The following is a 19,368-nucleotide window of genomic DNA, read 5'->3' as shown; positions in this document are numbered from 1 at the left end:
TGCAAAGTTGAGAACAATGCTCAGGAGCATGGAGTCTCAATGTAGTGTATACAGCCCAATGTAGTGTATAAAGTAAAAAGGAAAACATGGGTGTTAACAGCAGATCTCCAAAATGGTGGGTTTTCATCTCTTTTGATTTGTGAATACTTAAAATTTTCCAGTAACTGATAACTGGTTAATTTTTCTTAACTATCTTAGAAGAATTTTGCAAACCCTCATCGAAAACTGCTGCTTCAATCAACAGAGAACTGGAGATATGTGTTCAGAGGGACTATACCCAGGTGGTGCACACAATTATCAAGTAATTTAAAAAGACATGGATATCAGGAGCTAAAACCCAGCCCTAGAGTTTCAAGGATACAAAACTCACCCAAAGACAGCTTTCCTAAACTTTACCAGTAGTGTTCTCTATTGGTTCTGATAAGATCTCCTAAGGCCTTAGAGGTAGATTTTTAAGTATGAGACTTAATTGTTGAAAGTATTCCTCCCAAGCACCTTGGAAACCTGAACTCTCCTTTGCAGAATTATGGCCTAGTCAAGGCTGAATGGAGCTGTGGTACAAATGGAGGGCTGCACAGCACTTATTCTTATATGCAGGGCATACAAGTACATGTGTGAAAGAGGCTACAGTCTTCTGTGTCCTGTTAGCAACAGAAACCCGCTTACCACATCACTGCTTAGAATTAAATGACTCGCAGCCCTGAAATTTCTTCTCTGGTTTACAGATGTGTAAGCACAGGAGAAGATATGAAAGAGATAGTAAAAATATGAAAGAAATATGAAAGAAATCCTACCAAGAACAAATGCCGAGGGTGCTTGTTTTTCCCAGAGACTTTCATCAGTGTTCCCTCTTTCACAAAGACCTAAAAGGAAAAAAAAGAAAAAAAAACAACTTGTAATCCTGAGACTGCATTCTGAAACTTACTGAGAAAAGACAACATTCCTCATGTAGAAGGAGGCACTCTTAACTGCTTTCATCAGCATAGTAACAGATGGATACCTCAACATCTGCTTCTAGCCTGACTTTATGGCTTGCATTTGTATCAGTACTGAATGACTCGGAAACCCATGTGTCAGACACCAGGCAGTACTCAGCCCACTGCGTCTGTACCATGGACTGCAAAGAGACTGTCACAGATTTCAAAAGTAACATTTAATGGGCTTCAGAAAAGAACTCATCCTCTGATTATGAAAAATAGACGAACCAAAAAGAAATGCTGAAACCTTTTCACATACATACTATGCCTACACTAAACCTGTGTATATTTGCAAGCATACCTTGTCTGTCCATATTGTTACTATGTGTGTAAACAGGACTGTACATGTAACCAGCTAAAACAGCATACTCAAACTTAATTTCAATAACATTTGAAAAGGTCTAAAATAATTAAAGCAGCAGTGGATTTACAGACATCTACTCTTTTCTAATGGAGAGCAGGATCTGGTGTAATCTTCTATTCTAGAGCTGCACTGAGGTTTGCAGAATTTATTAATTCGCTACTTGACAAGGACAAATGAGGATACTGATGTTGGAGAAAAAATAAGAGGATCATTGCAATGTTTGGTTGATGAGGATTCACATACTAGGAGTATGCATGCCTTGAAAATTTCTTCATGAGCTTTGTTAAGGACAGTAGTGGGCTGAAGGGGAATTTAGGGTTGCAGAACTCTAGAAATAAATCTTTTCAAGTGTAGAGGTAGGTTGGGCCTGAGAAAACTGGAAAGGTTGGAAAGAAAGGAGGATAAATTTGTATTTGGTGTGAATGGCAAGACACAGCTATATACTTCCCCACTTTCTGTTCATGTGTTGCTTAAAAGTGATGTCTTGCATTAAAAGTTGCAAGTTCCGGCTGGGAATTAGGAGGTTTCTTCTCAGAAAGAGCAGTCGGGCATTGGAGCAGGTTGCCCAGGGAGGTGGTGGAGTCACCGTCCCTGGGGGTGTTCAAGGAAAGGCTAGACCTGGTGCTTAGAGACATGGTTTAGTGGGTGACATTGGTGGTAGGGGGATGGTTGGACCAGATGATCATGGAGATCTTTTCCAACCTTAATGATTCTGTGATTCTATGAAAAGCACCACTGCAGAATGGTAAGAATAGAAAATTGAAAATAGGTAATTTCCCCTGATTTAGGGATCTAACCTACCCAAAAAAATTTGAGCCTTTCCAGGCTGTAAGCAATTTCTGGTCGTATTTCAAACCTTTCAACAAAAATATGTAAGAAGGAAAACAGCAGCTCCTCCAAAACACGCTACATGGGGTGACTGAGGACAGTTGGAGTGAAAAATCAAATGGCCGCTCTGTGTAGAAACAGCTAATGCCTGTCTTTGCAAGTGCAAGGCTCTCAGCATGCAGTGCTCCTGAACACTACCAGAGTGATGGCTTTTTACATAAACCAGTGCTACAACTCTTATCACAGCGGGTCAGTAAACAACACCTGTAGACGTCTGAAATCTGGCCATCCACAGAGGCAGAGATAAAGCTGGCCGGAAACAATGTCCTTATCAGCATAGGTCTGCCTGCAGTACTCACCCTTCCTGGCTGGAGGAGGCCCCTCTGCCCCCTCACACTGTACTCAATGTGTACCAGCTTCTGCAGGTTTTCCTAAGAGAGAGAAACAACGTTTAGGAGACCACATGGTGATTACTTTTAGAAAAGCAGGCAAACCCTCCCTCAACCCTCCTCACCATTTTATTTCTCAAATACATTAAAGTGATATTACAGAAGTGGGTTTCAGAGAGAATTGAGCTCATGGAATTTAGGTGCAGAAAGTCTTCTTCCAGCCTCATAAGTTTTATGAAACCTCATCGCCTGCATTCACATCTGCTGTGGCCTTCTACACTCCTGTCACCTTTGATACTTCTTTAACACTTCCTCTGTACCTCAGTTCACTTTCAAAAGAGCCTGCTTACTCCATGCAGTATTTATACATTGGTCTCTTTGCTGACTTTCTTTCTCTTGCAACCAGTAAACTGGAAACAGAGACAAAGTATAATATTTGCTCCAAAGGCTTGTTCGTTAGTGGCATGACATAGATAATCCAAAGCATGATTTGATACAAGAAGATCATTGCTAGGATTATCTGGAGGTTTATATTCTGTGCTAACAGATTAGTGGCTTTGCACTAGGGAATCTGGAAGCTTAACTAGTAAGCAGGCAATACAGTTGCATCTCTTTTTTGATGCTTTGCAAAGATCAGGAAGCCCATTATCAAACTCTGATGCTACTAACTGCCTACTTGACTTGAGAGCACAGACAGTGGGCACTGGCACGTGGCATGAATTTATCTATAAAGACGGTAAATAAATTTAATCTAACTAAGCTTCTGCTCTCATGAAAAGATGGTATTGGATAGAAGCGGGGTCTGTATCTATGAAATCTTGGTAGTCTTTTCAAATCTCCTTCCACTTAGTAGTTAATGCTGCTAAAACCCATGCTTGTACATAGGATTCGGCCGTGGTTTTATCTAGTCCAGAGAGTAGAATGGGCTGCACTGCAGCAATCACTAGAATATGTCTAAAAGTTATGTCTCTCTTGTCCGAGTTAGCCACTGTGTCCTAAATCCTCAGTTACATACACAGAAAAACTACAGACTAAGGACCACATTTGATATACCTTCATTACCTGGAAGCCCTTGACAACTGTTTTCTGCTATGGCAGATAACAGTTTGTTTACCTGTGCTCCATTGACTGTCCTTAAGTTATCCCTGGGCTTAGTTAGACTCTATAGATTGAACAATGTAATCAAGGATATATCTGCCTGATTGATACAAATCAGTGGTGTCTATAGAATCAGCTAATTAAGAAAGCTATCACAGATAACAGAAGGAGCATGTCCATATCAGCATGATGGTCTGTCAAGGCTAATATATGCTGGATTTCATCTATCAATTAATGTAGCTATCTCAGCTTGCTTTTTGAGATAAGCCTGAAACGCCCGTGTATGTTACTGCTCTGAAGAAATATTACACTTGTTAAATATGATATTAGGTTCAGAAACCACATACTAAACACATTGAAACACCTACAAGCCTTGAGTAGCTCAGGGCTGCATCGTGACCATGCAATATAACTGGCAGTTGACACACTTTCAACACTTTCAGCCATCAAGTATCTCTTTTGCAATGCAGAAACTAACAAATGGAATTTTTTAGGTCACTTCAAAAATAATATAGGCTAGCAAAATGGAAACGATATATAAACTAATATCAGTTATATATATCATATATATATATAATATATATATGATATATATATATAATATCAGATATATAAACTAATATCAGAGCACAGGAAACACCAGGGATCATAAGACAGCTGACATTTGCAAAAGAAGATTGCAAAGGACTTTCCCATAACTAAAGGGTATTTTAGCCCTTGCAAAACTTGTCAAATTGACAGCTTCCATAATGGAGCCCCATTCTTCATAGAATGGTTTGGGTTGGAAAGGACCTTAAAGATCATCTAATTCCAAACCCCCTTCCATGGGCAGAGACACCTCCTACCACACCAGGCTGCTCAAAGCCCCAGGCAGCCTGGCCTTGGACACTTCCAGGCATGGGGCATCCACAGCTCCTCTGGGCCGCCTATGCCAGTGCCTCAGAAACTCTGATTAAAGAATTTCTTCCTAATACCTAATCTAAGTCTACTCTCTCTTAGTTTAAAGCTGTTGCCCCTTGTCCTATCACCACATTCCCTGACAAAGAGTTCATCCCCAGCTTTCCTGCAGCTCCCTTTAGGCACTGTAAGGCCACTCGCTGTAAGGCCTCCCTGTAGCCTTCTCTTCTCCAGGTTGAACAACCCCAACTTCCTCAGCCTGTCTTCATAGGAGAGGTGCTCCAGCATCTTGATCATCTTTGTGGTCCTCCTCTGGATTCGTTTTAATAGCTCCATGTTCTTCTTGTGCTGGGGACCCCAGAGCTGAACGCAGTGCTCCCGGTGGGTCTCACAAGAGCAGAGTAGAAGGACAGAATCCCCTCCCTTGCCCTGCTGGCCATGCTGCTTTTGATGCAGCCCAGGGTATGGTTGGCTTTGTGGGCTACAAGTGCACATTGCTGCCTCATGCTGAGCTTCTTATCCACCAACACCCCCAGGTCCTTCTCCTCAGGGCTGCTTTCAATCCATTCTCCACCCAATCTGTATTTGTGCTTGGGTTTGCCCCAACCCAGATGCAGGACCTTGCACGTGACCTTGTTTGAATCTCACTAAGTTCATACAGGCCAACCTCTCAAGCCTGTCCAGGGTCCTCTAGGTGGCATCCCTTCCCTCACAGGTTGGTGTTGTCAGCAAACTTGCTGAGGGCACACTCAACCCCACTTCATATCCAGAAAAAGCAGTGCCTTCTTGTGAGCACACTCCCAGCAAGTGTTAGTACTACTCATTGGGGTTTCTACAAGAGTGAGGGGAGATCTCAGTTGCTGCAGATCAAACACACCGCAGCTTCTCTTAGGACTTCTGGTAGAGGTGCCTGTAATAATGATGACTTTTGCAATATAGACACATGTTCACCAGGAAATGGACAGAGATTTATCAAACTCATTTCCTGTAGGAAGTCAAATGACCATCACATCTGAAGGACTGTGATTTATCTGGAAATGTAGGAAGCTGAGGAGGACATAGTTTTCTTATGGTTCCCTAAAAAACTCTTTATATAGTTTTCTTCATTTTGCTCAAAACTCTGATCATTCTCCTTTCAAATACCCTCCACAAGCGATGATTCAAAAATGAAGACAAAGCTCCACCCACTTAGTACTGAAGATGTGGGGTGACTGAAATCCTTCTCTAAACAGCTTAGCAGTGGACTGCAACTTCCATGAGGCAAGGTACATATTTTCATTGTGTCTATGAAGGGGCGCTGCATCCCCAAGAAATTCACCAGCTGTTAATAGCAACAATGATTTACAGCTCTCAGCATCTCAGGGCCTCTAACAGGTGGTAGAATTTCAGAGATTAATGCAAACCCTGTTTAGTTCAAGTAGTGAATGTCTCCTAGAGTTACAGATATACTTAGTACTATGTGGTGATAATATGCCTTATGCCTCTGTTTATACATCTATAAATTGCAAATAATATTTTTCTACTTGATAAAAATGCTATGGAGATAGCTAATATAACAAAGTATCTGAAAATCCTGGGTTAATACTTCCAAGGGGAAAAACTGCTGTAACGTTATTATAAAACAAAAAAGCTAATAATGAATCTTTGATATTCCGCAGAAAACATAGATAATAGTTCAGTGTTCCTGTCAGATTTTTGGACTGTAGTTTGATGAGTTAATAAATGGCAGCAGAAATCTTCCTCTTTCCATGTACATGTCAAATCTGAATTATTACTTAGAACATCAGCTGGGTATACGCCAAGTTATTAATGTTCTATATTGACTGACATTGTTCAGTTTGCTCTGTAATTAGAGTCGCTTTTTAAATTCTTTGCATTTTTGAAAATCTGAGAGAAAGAACGGAATTGCTGGTTATGGATTTTATGTACGGGATATTAATTCAGGAGGACAATCTCTGATTTAACAGAATACTGAATTATGATTCTCATGAACAGACCTCTTCACAAAACCCACAGCATTCGCACAGATGGGAAAAAAAAAGGAAAATTTATTTCATCTCTTCCAGGCCATAGCTTCAAAAAGAGCAGATGTGCTCTGATGATATGAAAAAATGAAGTATAGAAATCAATGTGGAATGTGTGATGATTTTTTTCCAACACAGTCATTATTAATAGCAATTATTATAAAGTCTATTGCATCTGTAAAACTCAAGAGGATATGGTGATGTTCTTCAAATGAAAGCATAAAATCATTGCACAGTAATGCAACACAGCAAATGTAAGTCTTTCCCTCAAAATATGGAAGAGCTGCAAGCTAACCACTACCACTTCAAATGAAGCTGTATGTTCCTTAGCCATAGACATCAAGGAATCTCTATTTGTCCCTTTGACAACTTTTGCTTACTACCGAATTTCCTTCCTGCATGGCTTGTGAGGTGCCTAGAACAGAAGTAAGGAACAGAATTTAGGTAAAATCCAAAATTGGGATATTTGGTTTAAGTCAAAGACCATGGTACAGCAAAAACAGAATTCGAACTTTCATGACTATTTTCACCAGTAAGATAACTCCATTGACTTCAGTGCAATATGCAATGGATATCTGATTTTGTCCACTTATGTAAACATGTAACTTCAGAAAAAAATATCCATACAAATCTTCCATGTATTTGAACAAAATTTAAAGAAGCTGAGGTGTCAGAAAAAGATGTGGAACTGATAGGAATTGAGTTCTTGCATTTCTCAGCCTCTAATATAGGTATCCCTTAAAGCTCTGAGATTACTGTGGAAACTTGTCCTGAGATCTCAGTTTTATGATGAACTATTTGTTATATTGGTACAAATGATTATTTATTTATTAATGGAAAGTACAACTGTAAATTCTTTCCCTGAGGAGATAGAAAATCAAATCTGTTGAAACCTTTGCTCAGTAAGTGCATGGTTTCAGAGTCAATCTGTAAAGTGGCCAGATTACGTTTCTTTTTATGTTAAAATTTAAGCTTGTCAGACCACATCCTCCCTGTAATCTACATGTGTTCCTTTGACTTGGTAACAGTGTAGTGTTTATATAGTAATTAACTATTGATTATTGTTGAACATCTTGGAAACAGTCTGTATAAAACATCATTTCCATGCATCTTGCTTTTCTGCTATGCTTCTTTCTCTCTCCTTTCCTTCTTCACCATTTTGTTTGGCTGTAATGCACCTACCTTTTCATCTGCAAAAATTTCTCTGCCAACTTTTGTCCCCATCCTACCTACCATAATGGCTGATGCCAAAATAGTTTGTACTGAGAGCTAAAGTGTCTTTAAATAAACTTGAGAGTAAATAACCAAAGACATCAAGAGTAGCTAAGAGTTTACACTTATCAAAGGTGTTCATGCTGCCTGCTTGCTGAAGCAGAGTGTGCTGCTTTGTTTACATACGGCTCACATTTGGAACTTTTCCGTAGCAATCAGGAGAAGTAAAAGAAGTGCTGTCTTTAAAGGAAGGCTTGGAAGGTTTTGGATTGTCATGGAACCACATTAACACAGCAATTGGGCTGACATTACTGTGTGAAGGGGAAATGTGTTCTGAGCTACATGCAGCAGGACAGTGTGGGGTGAAACCTGAAACAGAAAAGCGGAAATGGACTTAATGGACTTAAACCTAATCAGTAGGTCCAAGCTTTTTTGAAGTTTGCATTGAGTAATAATGTAGATCTGAAAAGAAATCTACTAGTTGGGCTTCACGTTGATCTGTGGTAATTTTGCCAAAGACTTCAGGAGAAGCAGGTTCAGAACCTTGATCTCAGTTTCTAGCTAACAGAAGGGGAAAGAGGCAGATCCATGAAGACAGGTTTCCCTATTCAGGAAATAATAAATAGTTTTAACTACAACTTATCCCTTTCTGATACAAACATTACAAGATTTTTTTTTCCTGTCTCTGGCCATGAGGAGATCATCACTGAACTCGGTGCTCTAAAACAGCCTGTGAACACATGGGCTGCATTTATGACCTTGGCACACATATCAGAGACACGGATTTTAAACCTGCACAGCAGGGATGTTCAGATGTGAGCAAAAGTTGACATTCTTGGCTCTTGGGTTCATCTGCTGCAAGCAGATGCTTCTACTTCTCTGAACAGAGCATGAAAGCTTCAGTTTTAAAAGTTGAAGGGCACCCTGGACTTTGAGACTCTTTCATTTTTACCTCCTGAGCTGCTGCAAAGAACATCCTTCATCAAGTTGACCTACTACATTTTTACCATGTCACGCAGTCTGAATTCACTGCCTCACCCAGTGCCTCCATTCCCCATACAGAAGGCAAAGGCATTAAAGGAAGCATGCTGAGCCAGAAGTGCTGGTATGTGGCCATGGTGGCCCCCCAGCATATGTCTTTCCCTATCAGTTCCTGTGCATTCATTCTTTCAACTTTAAAATCCTACCTGAAAACAAATTCTTACTAAGGTGGGTTGATATTTCATTGCATTTCTTCCCCGTGTTCACATTAATGCTTAGGTGTTTTTCCTCTTTGTCCCTTGGATTTTGTGTTTTGGTGTCTCAGTGATTATTAACTACCCTCTTTCTGCTCAGTAAATGAAATAATGAAGTGACTTGACTGCCAACTGTAATTAACCATAGGAAGGGTGTTTGCAAAGCCAGAGACCTCTAATTTAGCAAAGGCACAACCAAATCCCAATGCAGGATGTTAAAGTCAGAAATGTTCAAGTGAGTAATAAAATGTGGACAGCTTCCCAAAAGATATGATGCATTCCCCATCACTTGGAATTGCTGTGACTCAATGCAATGACAAAATACTTAAGAGAGTCACTTTTTGAGAAAGAAATGCTTCAGTGTAACCGCTCATTATTGGGTGAAATGCAGGATGCCTGGAATTAGGTTCTTTGTTCTCTAACATTCATGGTGTTGAACACAAACCACATAATGGTTGACATCTTCCAGAGCAACTACATGCACTGCTTGGCAATCAAACTAAATGCCTTGAAAAGAACTGCTTGAAGATGGTAGTTTTGAAATTTCGGGCTCTACTATGACTGTCGCTCAACATTTCATAGACTATGATCGCTGTAGGTACTTTTCACTAACTACTTCAGCTGGATGCTAGGTCTGTGCAACTGAAGTTGAAGTTCTGCAAACATCTCAGGAGAGAATTTAGCTGCAGGTGTGGGTGGATAGTATAACAAAATGAAAGACACTGCCTTTAGTTATGATAGCATCTGGATGTCCACCAAGTTAGATTCCTCTGGATTCTTCTGCATCCTGTGTCTGACAATCTCTCTGCTGTCTCTATGCCTCCTAACACTGCTTCTTACTAATGTCAATAGCAAAACTCTTGTCACCTTACCTAAAAATCAGACCTAGATCCTTGGAAACAAATAGTCATAAGACTAGCTATGTGCAGGCTACCTTTGCCTGTAAATTAGGACTCTAATATCATGCAAGAGGCATTAGTAAGTCACAGTGAACTTATTGGAACTGTTCATTTTTTTGGTGAACTACATAACTTATTTAGATATCTGTATCTAAATTTAGATATGAGCTGTAACCTATGAAAGTCGTAGACAGTCTATTTGACTGTTTGAACATTTGCAAGACTATAAGCCCAGACCAATTCTTCTGAAGTAAAACGGGATTCCAGAATGGTAGAAAACTTACGTAAATGAGCTCAGAATGTATCTTTGACAGCACATTTTTGATATCTTCAGCATTTCATATCTAAAACCATCCCAGACTAATAATAGAACCATGAAAATTCCCGTCTCTCACTTCATTGCACCATATGTCATTTTGGAAATCCTAAGAGGAAGAAAAACTTTGTGCTGCTTGCTACTGTGACTTACATCTTGTACAGCTGCACTAAAGGGCATAGACCTGCTCCATATCTGCAGTGCTCTAAGCCAGACCTATATAAACTTTTGAGATTCACCCTGGAGGAGGTTTCAGAATTTAACAGATACATTTCATCAGATGTGCAGAAAAAAACACTATTGATTAGGAGAGAGTGCATCATGATAGGACTCACCCCTTGGAGCATGCTCTCGTTGGCTCGGTCCGTGATTTCAGAAACAATGAATAAGGCAGCTGAGGGGTGAAGCAAAGCAAAGACCACAAATAATATGAGAGAGGAGGAAAATAACCCCAATCCTTTCTGTTTACAAGGACATCTTTAATAAAAAAACAACCCCACAGCAGCAGCAGCTCCTTAAATATTTTGGCACCACCAGGATGCAACTGCCCAGCAAATTTAGGACCCAGAAGAGTCATCCTGTTGTGCAAAGCTCTGCATCATGCTTGTGTTGACCAAGAGAGCTCATGAGGTTCCTTTTAAGCACAAAATCTTTTTGTAATGTTTTCTAGTTGCAGATTTTTGACATTTGGAGCTTGTGGTAGAGAGAGATTCATGTAATCCAGCTTCAACCATCTAACAGCATGGCAGTCAAGGTGGCTTGTTTCCCCTTACTACCAAGGGAGAGGACAGGCCATCCCTTTCTGACTGACATGTGTGACATAAGTTAACATCTGGATTCTCCACTGGCAAAAAGCCCAGGCCTGGACATGTTTGCTGGCACTGACGGCAATGGCATAACATAGTTTAGATCCTTATCTCAGATCTCATTTTCTCCTGTGGAACAGGGCATCCTACCCATTTCCAAGCTTAATCTGGGAGCATGCTAGCCGTTGCTGTCCAGAAATGTGACAAGTATGCTAAGGACAAACAAGATAGGCAAATGTGGCTACAGGGCTTGAATGTCTGCCCTGACTCTGTTTAAATTACTGCTATAGCTATAATCATTGTCAGTGACAAGGGTCCAAAATTTTGCACGAGATACTACTCTTGGCCAGAACAGAATGACCCTTAGTCAATCTTAGACCTTCTTGCTGTGAGTTGCTTTGTATTCACATTCACTATGACAAGGAGGTGCACTGGTTTCATTAATACAATGCTATTCTTATTTCATCCTGGAAGCTATTCCCACTCAAGCCCAGGCTAAACCTCCCTTTGACTTCAGTGGGAGTAAGACACTTCTGCTTTATCCATCTGATGTGGTGGGAAAGATGGTGTTAGCAACTGAACATCTGGATTTATTCTTGATTGAGCAGAACAGATTTTTATGTAATGTCTTTCAAGTTTACTTAGACTTAAGGAATACAGAAGACAGATACACGTTTCAAACCTGTGTGTCTTCAAAGTTCTGAGAGAACATCAGGCATACCCAGGATAATGATATACAAACAAGTGGGTGGACCAATCTCAACTGGCTTTACAATGACCAGGCCAAGCATGGGTGGAGCCAGAGAGGACTAGGATTTTCCAGGTGGCTGAGGCTGAAGTACAACGTCAGCACCATGCTTATATACAAGATCATTTCTTCTGTAAGTTCATCATGTCAAAACTATTGGAAGCCCACATATTTCACTGAGAAAAAAAGATAGCATTCTTGACCTACATAATTCATCTACATTAGTAGTTAAGTTCTTGTAGACCTTACATCTAACCTATAAATACAAAATCTTGAAAATAAACCTGTTCTATATCTTTGCAATACAGATCCTGCACCTCTTTAGAACCAGAGTTAGTGAAGCAGAATTTTTGTTCTACCCATTTCATTTTACCTTGTGTAGCTTCATACTCTGTAGAATCAGGACAAAGATTATTCAAGTAATCTGTAGAAAATAATCAAACACAGACATCCAATAATTAGAATTCAGACCCATATAATCTGTTGTTGGATTAGCTAAAACATAAAATCCTAATGTCCTGTATCACTTTATTCCCAAATAATTAAGTTTATATTGCCTCTTTCCAAAGTGAAACATCTTCGGCAGCATTCTACTTTGAGAATCCGTGCAAGAGCATTGATTCAGACTTGGACTCACCACATAATTTGGCAGGTATAAACCAACAAACAGAGTGACAATAATATTTCCTGGTTTCTCTGCCAAAAGAATTGCTGAGTAGCACCATTTGACAAATAACTGTTCTTCTCAGGAATTCTAGTTTCCCATCTGAATGAATGGTGTTGGCTATAATGACCTATTTTCTATATTAATATAAAATTTATTACTTGAACTCTGTAGATATAAGAAAGAGAGTGGTTCTGTGCATGCAGAGTTCAATGATTACTTCTGAACTCCATCACATTCTAAACAATAGGACTTGCATTTACAGGAATTATTTTTGCATCATCTACAGACCTTTAACCTGTCAGCTTTATTTGGGCTATTTGACTTTAGGGACATGGTTTAGTGGGTGATATTGATGGTAGGGGGATGGTTGGACCAGATGATATTGGAGGTCTTTTCCACCTTTAATGATTCTATGATTCTATGATAAATCATCTGTATGTTTTTGTCTGGGTCTTTATTCCTTTAATGGCTGTAGTATATGAGCACCACCATTTTTAAAGCCTAATCATGAAATACTTTTTTCTTATCTCTCTGATTAATCCAAGCTCCTAAATTCTGCATCCAAGAAACAGGCCCATGAGCTGGGAATTGTGATGCTCATGGATATCCATTCCCTTGAATGTCCTATCCGTACGCGTTCCTCTTTCTGGTCCTGTTCTCTCCCTGCAGCCCCCAAATCTGCTTGGCTCTCTCATACATTCAGTAAAGTGTCTGCCTGCACCCAGGCAGATAGGAAGGGGTTTTGCAGTGCTATCAGGCAATATTTAGTGTTTTTTACAGCTGCAAGCTCTGTCCTTGGTTACAGACATTTAACTGAGTGGGCAACTCCTTTTGGCTGTAGTACAGTAACTGGCAACCGATATCCTGATAAAATACCCTTCTTTATCTGGTAGAAACAGCCAGTTATGAACACGCAAAAACACCTGCTTTTTTTTTTTTTTTTTTTTTTTTACCACTACTTAGAGAATTTGAAGGACTGCACTCTTCCAGACTCACCCTGTCCTAGCAGCCAAAGAAGGGCTTGGTTTCATGAGGTGAAAAACTGTAGTAGCTATTTTCTGGAACATTTTGAACCAGCACACCTTATCCCAGAGCGCACAAAAGCTTTCGTTTTTCCAGTTAGTGCCAATACCTGGGCACTAAGGAAAAGCTCAAGTTGCTTCAAGCATGGAGGGAATGTCCAGCCACTGGAGCTTCATTCAGACTCTTCCAGCTCTCTCACAAAATACAGTGCTTCATGTTTGCAATTTGCCCCATGGACCACAGAAATGGACAGAGAAAATGGAGTATGGTGGGGGTATTTCTGACAGGGATGTGACAAGCCCATTTCCTCAGAGGCATTGTTTGTGTGCATGCACTAAAAACACTGTAAGTATCATGTGAGACAACTAATTTCTGCACCCCACTCATCTGGAAAGTTGCCCTTAATGTAGACACACCCAGAGAGGGAAGCAAGTCAGACAGAGAAAAAGTTCTACTATTGGCATCCGGTGTTCATTTGTATTGCTGCTACTAAAAAAGAAAAGAACAGCTGTGAAAAATGAGTTGCATCCTTGATCAAAGTGTCTAGAGCAAGATGAAACTGCTGCTAATCTGTGCTGTGAATAAAAATTCATATGGTCCCTTTGTTCTGCTGTGTTTATAGGAGTCTCTTATAATATGCCTTGCATTTCACCAGCTGTTGAGTATGGGCAGGATTTATAGTTTCCTTTTTACTGTCCCACACATAACTCATCTTGCATCCCTCTCCACCCACGCATATACATACTCCTAAAACATTTCACCATCTTTATGTCTATGGATCCCTCCTTTTTGGGTTTCAATCTGACAAAATTACATGACAACACTGAGATTCATTGGCTACATTTCACCATTTCCTTCCATAACCAGTTCATTAGTAACAAACCTGAACTTCACAATTTTTTTAGGGCCCACATCCTGCTCCAGAAAGACTGCTCTCTTCACAGCCTTGGCCTTGCTTTATTTGCAATGGCTTGCACAGAATAAGCCACTGGGGAGAACAGAACCACCCACCTTGGAGAGACTCTGGGTAGGAGAAATGTATATGTAAAGGGAATATAAAGGGAAGGTTTTACTGTAAATGTAAGATCTGTAAAGGTACTGTCATTGTAAATCTGGATCTCTGCCTCCTAGACCATGGAGAAATTGGGCTGCCTTAGGTGTACTGTACACGGTGCTCAGGGTGCAGTACTGGGTACAACTGCTTTGTTGATGGAGGAAGAGGACATGGTGCCTGCCACTGTCATATAGGATACAGTGCAGACTGCCTCCCCTTGCTGGGGACTACTGTGCCCTACTACCTCTGGTAATTGCCTCTGATAATTGCTCTTGACATACATAAAATCAAACCTGTCTGCTGGCAGCAAGGTTCCTGAGTTCTGCCTGTCCTAACTCATGGAAGGGAAAAGCCAGGAAGGAATGGCTAAAAGCACCTGACTTCACACTTTTTAGTGACCTTTTAGTATGGCTGTGCTGAAGAAGTGCCAGGCTCTCTGAATCTTGTATTAAGCAGATTGAAGTTCCCAGGAAATCCCATGCAGCTCCAGACCTAATTTAGAGTCATGGCATCAATGTGTAGCACAGGCCAACATGGGAGGGCTTCCACTGAATACCTTTGAGAATTATTTAGTTTTACTGACCTGTGAGCAGCACGCGATATTGGAAGACACGCTGCACCACTTTCAAAAGCTGGTGTTTCACACTCTGTGGGCTTCCATCAGAGCTCTTCTGTCCTCAAGGGAAAGGAGAGGAAACACAAAGATCATGGATGCGTGAGCTCAGCAGCAAACTGTCATCTCCTCCACCTGATGTGTCCACTTGATATTTTGCTAACAGTCAAATGCACATATTCTATTGAACCATTCCCAATTTACCAAGTTGCTAAGGGGTATTTGTAACTCTAAAGAAGTACTTCTAACAATTTATTTTCTATGGCATCATTTGCAAATAGTTTGGACTCAGAGGGAAAAGGGAAGAAAGTGAACACCATTTAGAAAGTAAAGGTTGGATAAAGATTTTAGGGTGGCATATAAAGAGCCAGAAGCATCAGATCTCAGTGAAGCTTGTCATCTTTGTTGTTTTTTTGATGAAAGTTTGTTCTGTTTACAAATTTTTAGTATCTTATTTCAAGAAATGGCATTGAGCAGCATACAGCAAAGCACCTTTCTGTGATGGAGTTGGAACTGAGTGTCTGGAGAGTGTTTACAACAAAACAGAGGGAGCTTGTGATCTGATTTAATACACAAATGGAGAAGTAGCATTCTTCTCTTTACCTTTTCCCTTTAGATTCAGCCCATTGCATATGGCCTCATAAGGTCTTAGTTAAAATAGGAAACTTGCTGTGTATCTGTTAAGCATTGCAACACTGCTGCAAAACCAACAGCAACCCACAAAACTCAGTCCTCAAAAGCCTCCATCTCCAGAGGCACCAAGAAGCAGAAGCTTGCCAGGACCTGAGCGGAATGGCACAAAACCCAGCTGGTTCTTTATGAGGTCTGAGTCTGAAAGCCAGTCAAGTCTCACAGGGTTTCAATGTTCATCGACCAAAATTTCTGCAGTGTTTGCCACTTGTGAAGGGAGACAGGACAAAAGGGGGAATAGGAATCTTAACTGTTTAAAGGAAGTCTGGGAAGAGACAGTATTTTCTCAGGCAGAAAAGATGTTTCATATTACTGTATTACTCCTCTAACTGACAGACTGCTCTTACTAAATGTGCATTCAGGGTTGTGCTGAGTATTACCAGCCCCCATACTCAATTCAAAGGTAACAGAAACAAGATGAGGACCTAAATTCTTTGTTGTTAGATTAGGAAGATAATAGTGGCCATGTTTTTAAAAATGCAATAGGAAAGGTCTGATAGACACCTACCCCAAATTTGTGTGTGTGTGTGTGTGCATGCAAAAAGGTCAAGAAGTAACAGAGCTCACTTATTCTAGATTAAAGTCCTGCTGATCTCATCCTAGGTGAAGCTCCAACTGCTTTCTTAGATATAAGAGACAGATTTTAGGGTTGAAATTTAAGACAGAAGTCCACAGACGTAACCAGGAGGGATGCTAGGAATACTGATCATCAGTAGAAAACCTGCGTTTGACAAGTTCATGTTCACAGCAGTGTGAGCCATCAGAGCTACCCTCACGTGCTAACAGGAAACAAATGCGGTGACTACAAGGTATCTGTTTGTAAATGCTGACTTCCAAATGTCTTTTGAAATCAATTGTTATCCTTAATGTTTCACATGTGCTGCAGAGAAAAACAATCCGTACTCCTTAGAGCTGGTATTCTAAATAACCCTTAAGGTCCAATCACTAATTTATCCCACATGCCCTCTTACACCCAAGTAATCGTTGTTATTTCTTGTACCAGATAAAGATAATAAGAAACATGGATTCTGGATAAACATTAAAGCAGCATGTCTTTGACCATTTTAGCTCAACAGTATTAGTACAGCCCAAATGAGCTTTCTATCCACTTATGGCTTTACACTTTTGAAATGGTGTGAACCAGCCACATTGCCAATACCTTAAAATGCTATCAAGAATTGTGGCTTCAGTTTCTGTCAGTTGCATTTTGATGGTATTTTTCAGTCACTCAACAGGGATGAGTTAAGTTACCACAACTGGAAAATATGTTTCTTGCTTAGTGATACAGGCCCAAAGGTTACAGACCATTCAGGGGGGTCTGGAGGAAAAGAACCCTGTATTTGGTTAGTGGAGGTGGTGTCTTCCTCTGCAGTTCAATTGTTTGCCTGTCACAAGATCCTCTGTAAGCAGAGGAAGCAGTAACAGGCATTTAAAAATGCAGAGAATTGCAATTCTAAAGACGTTGTGGGTTGACCCCAGCCAGCAGATAAGCACTCATGCAGCCTAACCCTAACATTCATCCTGGCCAGACCCAGTACAAAAGAAAAGGCAGAAAATGCAGTGAAAGAAGAATAGATAAGAAGACACAGTAACAATAACAGTTATTAACTTTAACTCATCCTCAGAGGGACTGAGATGTTAGATATATGAACGAGAAACTATTCCACTATCTGCATATATTTCAACAAAATATATTCACAGATCTGTGGACTCAAACATACATTCTGTATCACATGGGAGCGTGGGGAACAGATGCAGACACAGAAGCACATCATGCACATGTGAACATCTTACTTCAGTTCTATCAGCAGGATGTGTGAGGAGAGCTATTCTCCCATTCTACCCTCTGGGAACACTGGTGGAATTGCAGAAAAAATGCCTTGAATAAGTCCTGTGGTGCAGCTATACATCATTGCAGGTAAAAAAACAAAAGGGCCTTACCTCAAACTCCTGAATGATGGTAGCCAGTTGGGAATATTTATGGCAAGTTTCATCTAGCAAAGCCAAATTCCTATCAAACTGTATAATGTAAGCTGTGTGGTGATTCAGCCTTGATTTTCTGGAGAGAAAAACATCAGCAACTTTCTGGTGTTCCTCCCTAGGGCCAGAGAAAGAAAAAAAAAAAAAGCAAACAAAAAATTAAAGAAGAAAAGCTCTGCTTCTTTCTCATTGCAGCAGTTCTATTCATCAGACCCACAGTGGCTAGGCACATTGTGCAGCTAAAGCCTAGGTTAAATGGCAGGAAATAGGAAATACTTCCCAAACACACTGGACAACAAAATGGGCTGCTGTAGAACGGGCACCTTGAGGTGTCAATCCTTTGGCCATGCCAGTGTCATGGCAGCCATATGTGTCTGTAGCAGGCAGGCTGTCTTCTTTCTGGACACAGCTTCTGCTTCTCTGAACAGACCTTTCAGCTGCTGCAGGGCTTTGAGCACTGGTTGTGGAGGATAGCATCATGTCTTCAGTTGTAATATTGTATCTTCACTTCTTCTTCATTGCCCCCTGCTCAGCACCGCCCCACCATTGGCTGCCTCAGCACCCAGTAGCACAGTACTGAATTATTTATGAAGCATATCACAGAATCACAGAATCAATTAGGTTGGAAGAGACCTCCAGGATCACCTAATCCAACCTATGACCTAACACTAACAAGACCTCCACTAAACTATATCACAAAGCTCTACATCCAAACATCTTTTAAATACCTGTAGGGATGGTGACAACCACTTCCCTGGGCAGCCCATTCCAGTGCCTAACAACCCTTTCAGTAAAGAAGTTTTTCCTAATACCCAACCTAAATCTTCCCTGGCGCAACTTTAGCCTATTCCCCCTCATCCTATCACTGGGCACGTGGGAGAATAGACCAACCCCCACCTCTTTACAGCCTCCTTTAAGGTAACTGTAGAGAGCGATAAGGTCACCCCTGAGCCTCCTCTTCTCCAGGCTAAACAACCCCAGCTCCCTCAGCTGCTCCTCCTAAGACTTGTTCTCCAGACCCCTCACCAGCTTCGTTACCCTTCTCTGGACTCGCTGGAGCACCTCGATGTCCTTCTTGTAGTGAGGGGCCCAAAACTGAACACAGTACTTGAGGTGCGGCCTCACCAGAGCCGAGTACAGGGGGACAATCACTTCCCTAGTCCTGCTGGCCACACTGTTTCTGATAAAAGCCAGGATGCTGTTGGCCTTCTTGGCCACCTGAGCACGCTGCTGGCTCATATTCAGCCAACTATCAACCAATACTCCCTGGTCCTTCTCTGCCAGGCAGTTTTCCAGCCACTTATCTCCCAGCCTGTAGTGCTGCTTGGGGTTGTTGTGCCCCAGGTGCAGGACCCGGCACTTCGCCTTGTTGAACTTCATACAGTTGGCCTCAGCCCATCGGTCCAGCCTATCCAGATCCTCCTGCAGAGCCTTCCTACCCTCGAGTAGATCGACACACGCAGCTAACTTGGTGTCATCTGCAAACTTACTGAGGGTGCACTTGATCCCCTCATATAGATCACTGATAAAGATATTGAAGAGAACTGG

The 19,368-nt window shown here is 41.0% G+C and overlaps 1 protein-coding gene across 3 annotated transcripts in view; it reads right to left on the bottom strand.

Moving 5' to 3' along the window:
* FGD5 (FYVE, RhoGEF and PH domain containing 5) overlaps positions 1-19,368 on the bottom strand; it is a 105,628-nt gene that overhangs the window by 26,453 nt on the left and 59,807 nt on the right. For all 3 annotated transcript variants that reach the window (XM_048068795.2, XM_048068786.2, XM_048068783.2), the window contains 6 exons: positions 17,782-17,938; positions 15,121-15,208; positions 12,167-12,217; positions 10,575-10,633; positions 2,529-2,600; positions 795-863 (listed from right to left, as the gene is read on the bottom strand). In XM_048068795.2, coding sequence (XP_047924752.2) covers positions 795-863; positions 2,529-2,600; positions 10,575-10,633; positions 12,167-12,217; positions 15,121-15,208; positions 17,782-17,938 — 496 coding nt within the window. The remainder of the gene's footprint in view (positions 1-794; positions 864-2,528; positions 2,601-10,574; positions 10,634-12,166; positions 12,218-15,120; positions 15,209-17,781; positions 17,939-19,368) is intronic.

The sequence above is a fragment of the Anser cygnoides genome, chromosome 10 (genome assembly GCF_040182565.1).
Source record: "Anser cygnoides isolate HZ-2024a breed goose chromosome 10, Taihu_goose_T2T_genome, whole genome shotgun sequence".
In the NCBI taxonomy this organism is placed as follows: Eukaryota; Metazoa; Chordata; class Aves; order Anseriformes; family Anatidae; genus Anser; species Anser cygnoides.
Note: the sequence above shows the minus strand (reverse complement) of the source record. Positions and strands in the feature narration are given on the sequence as shown.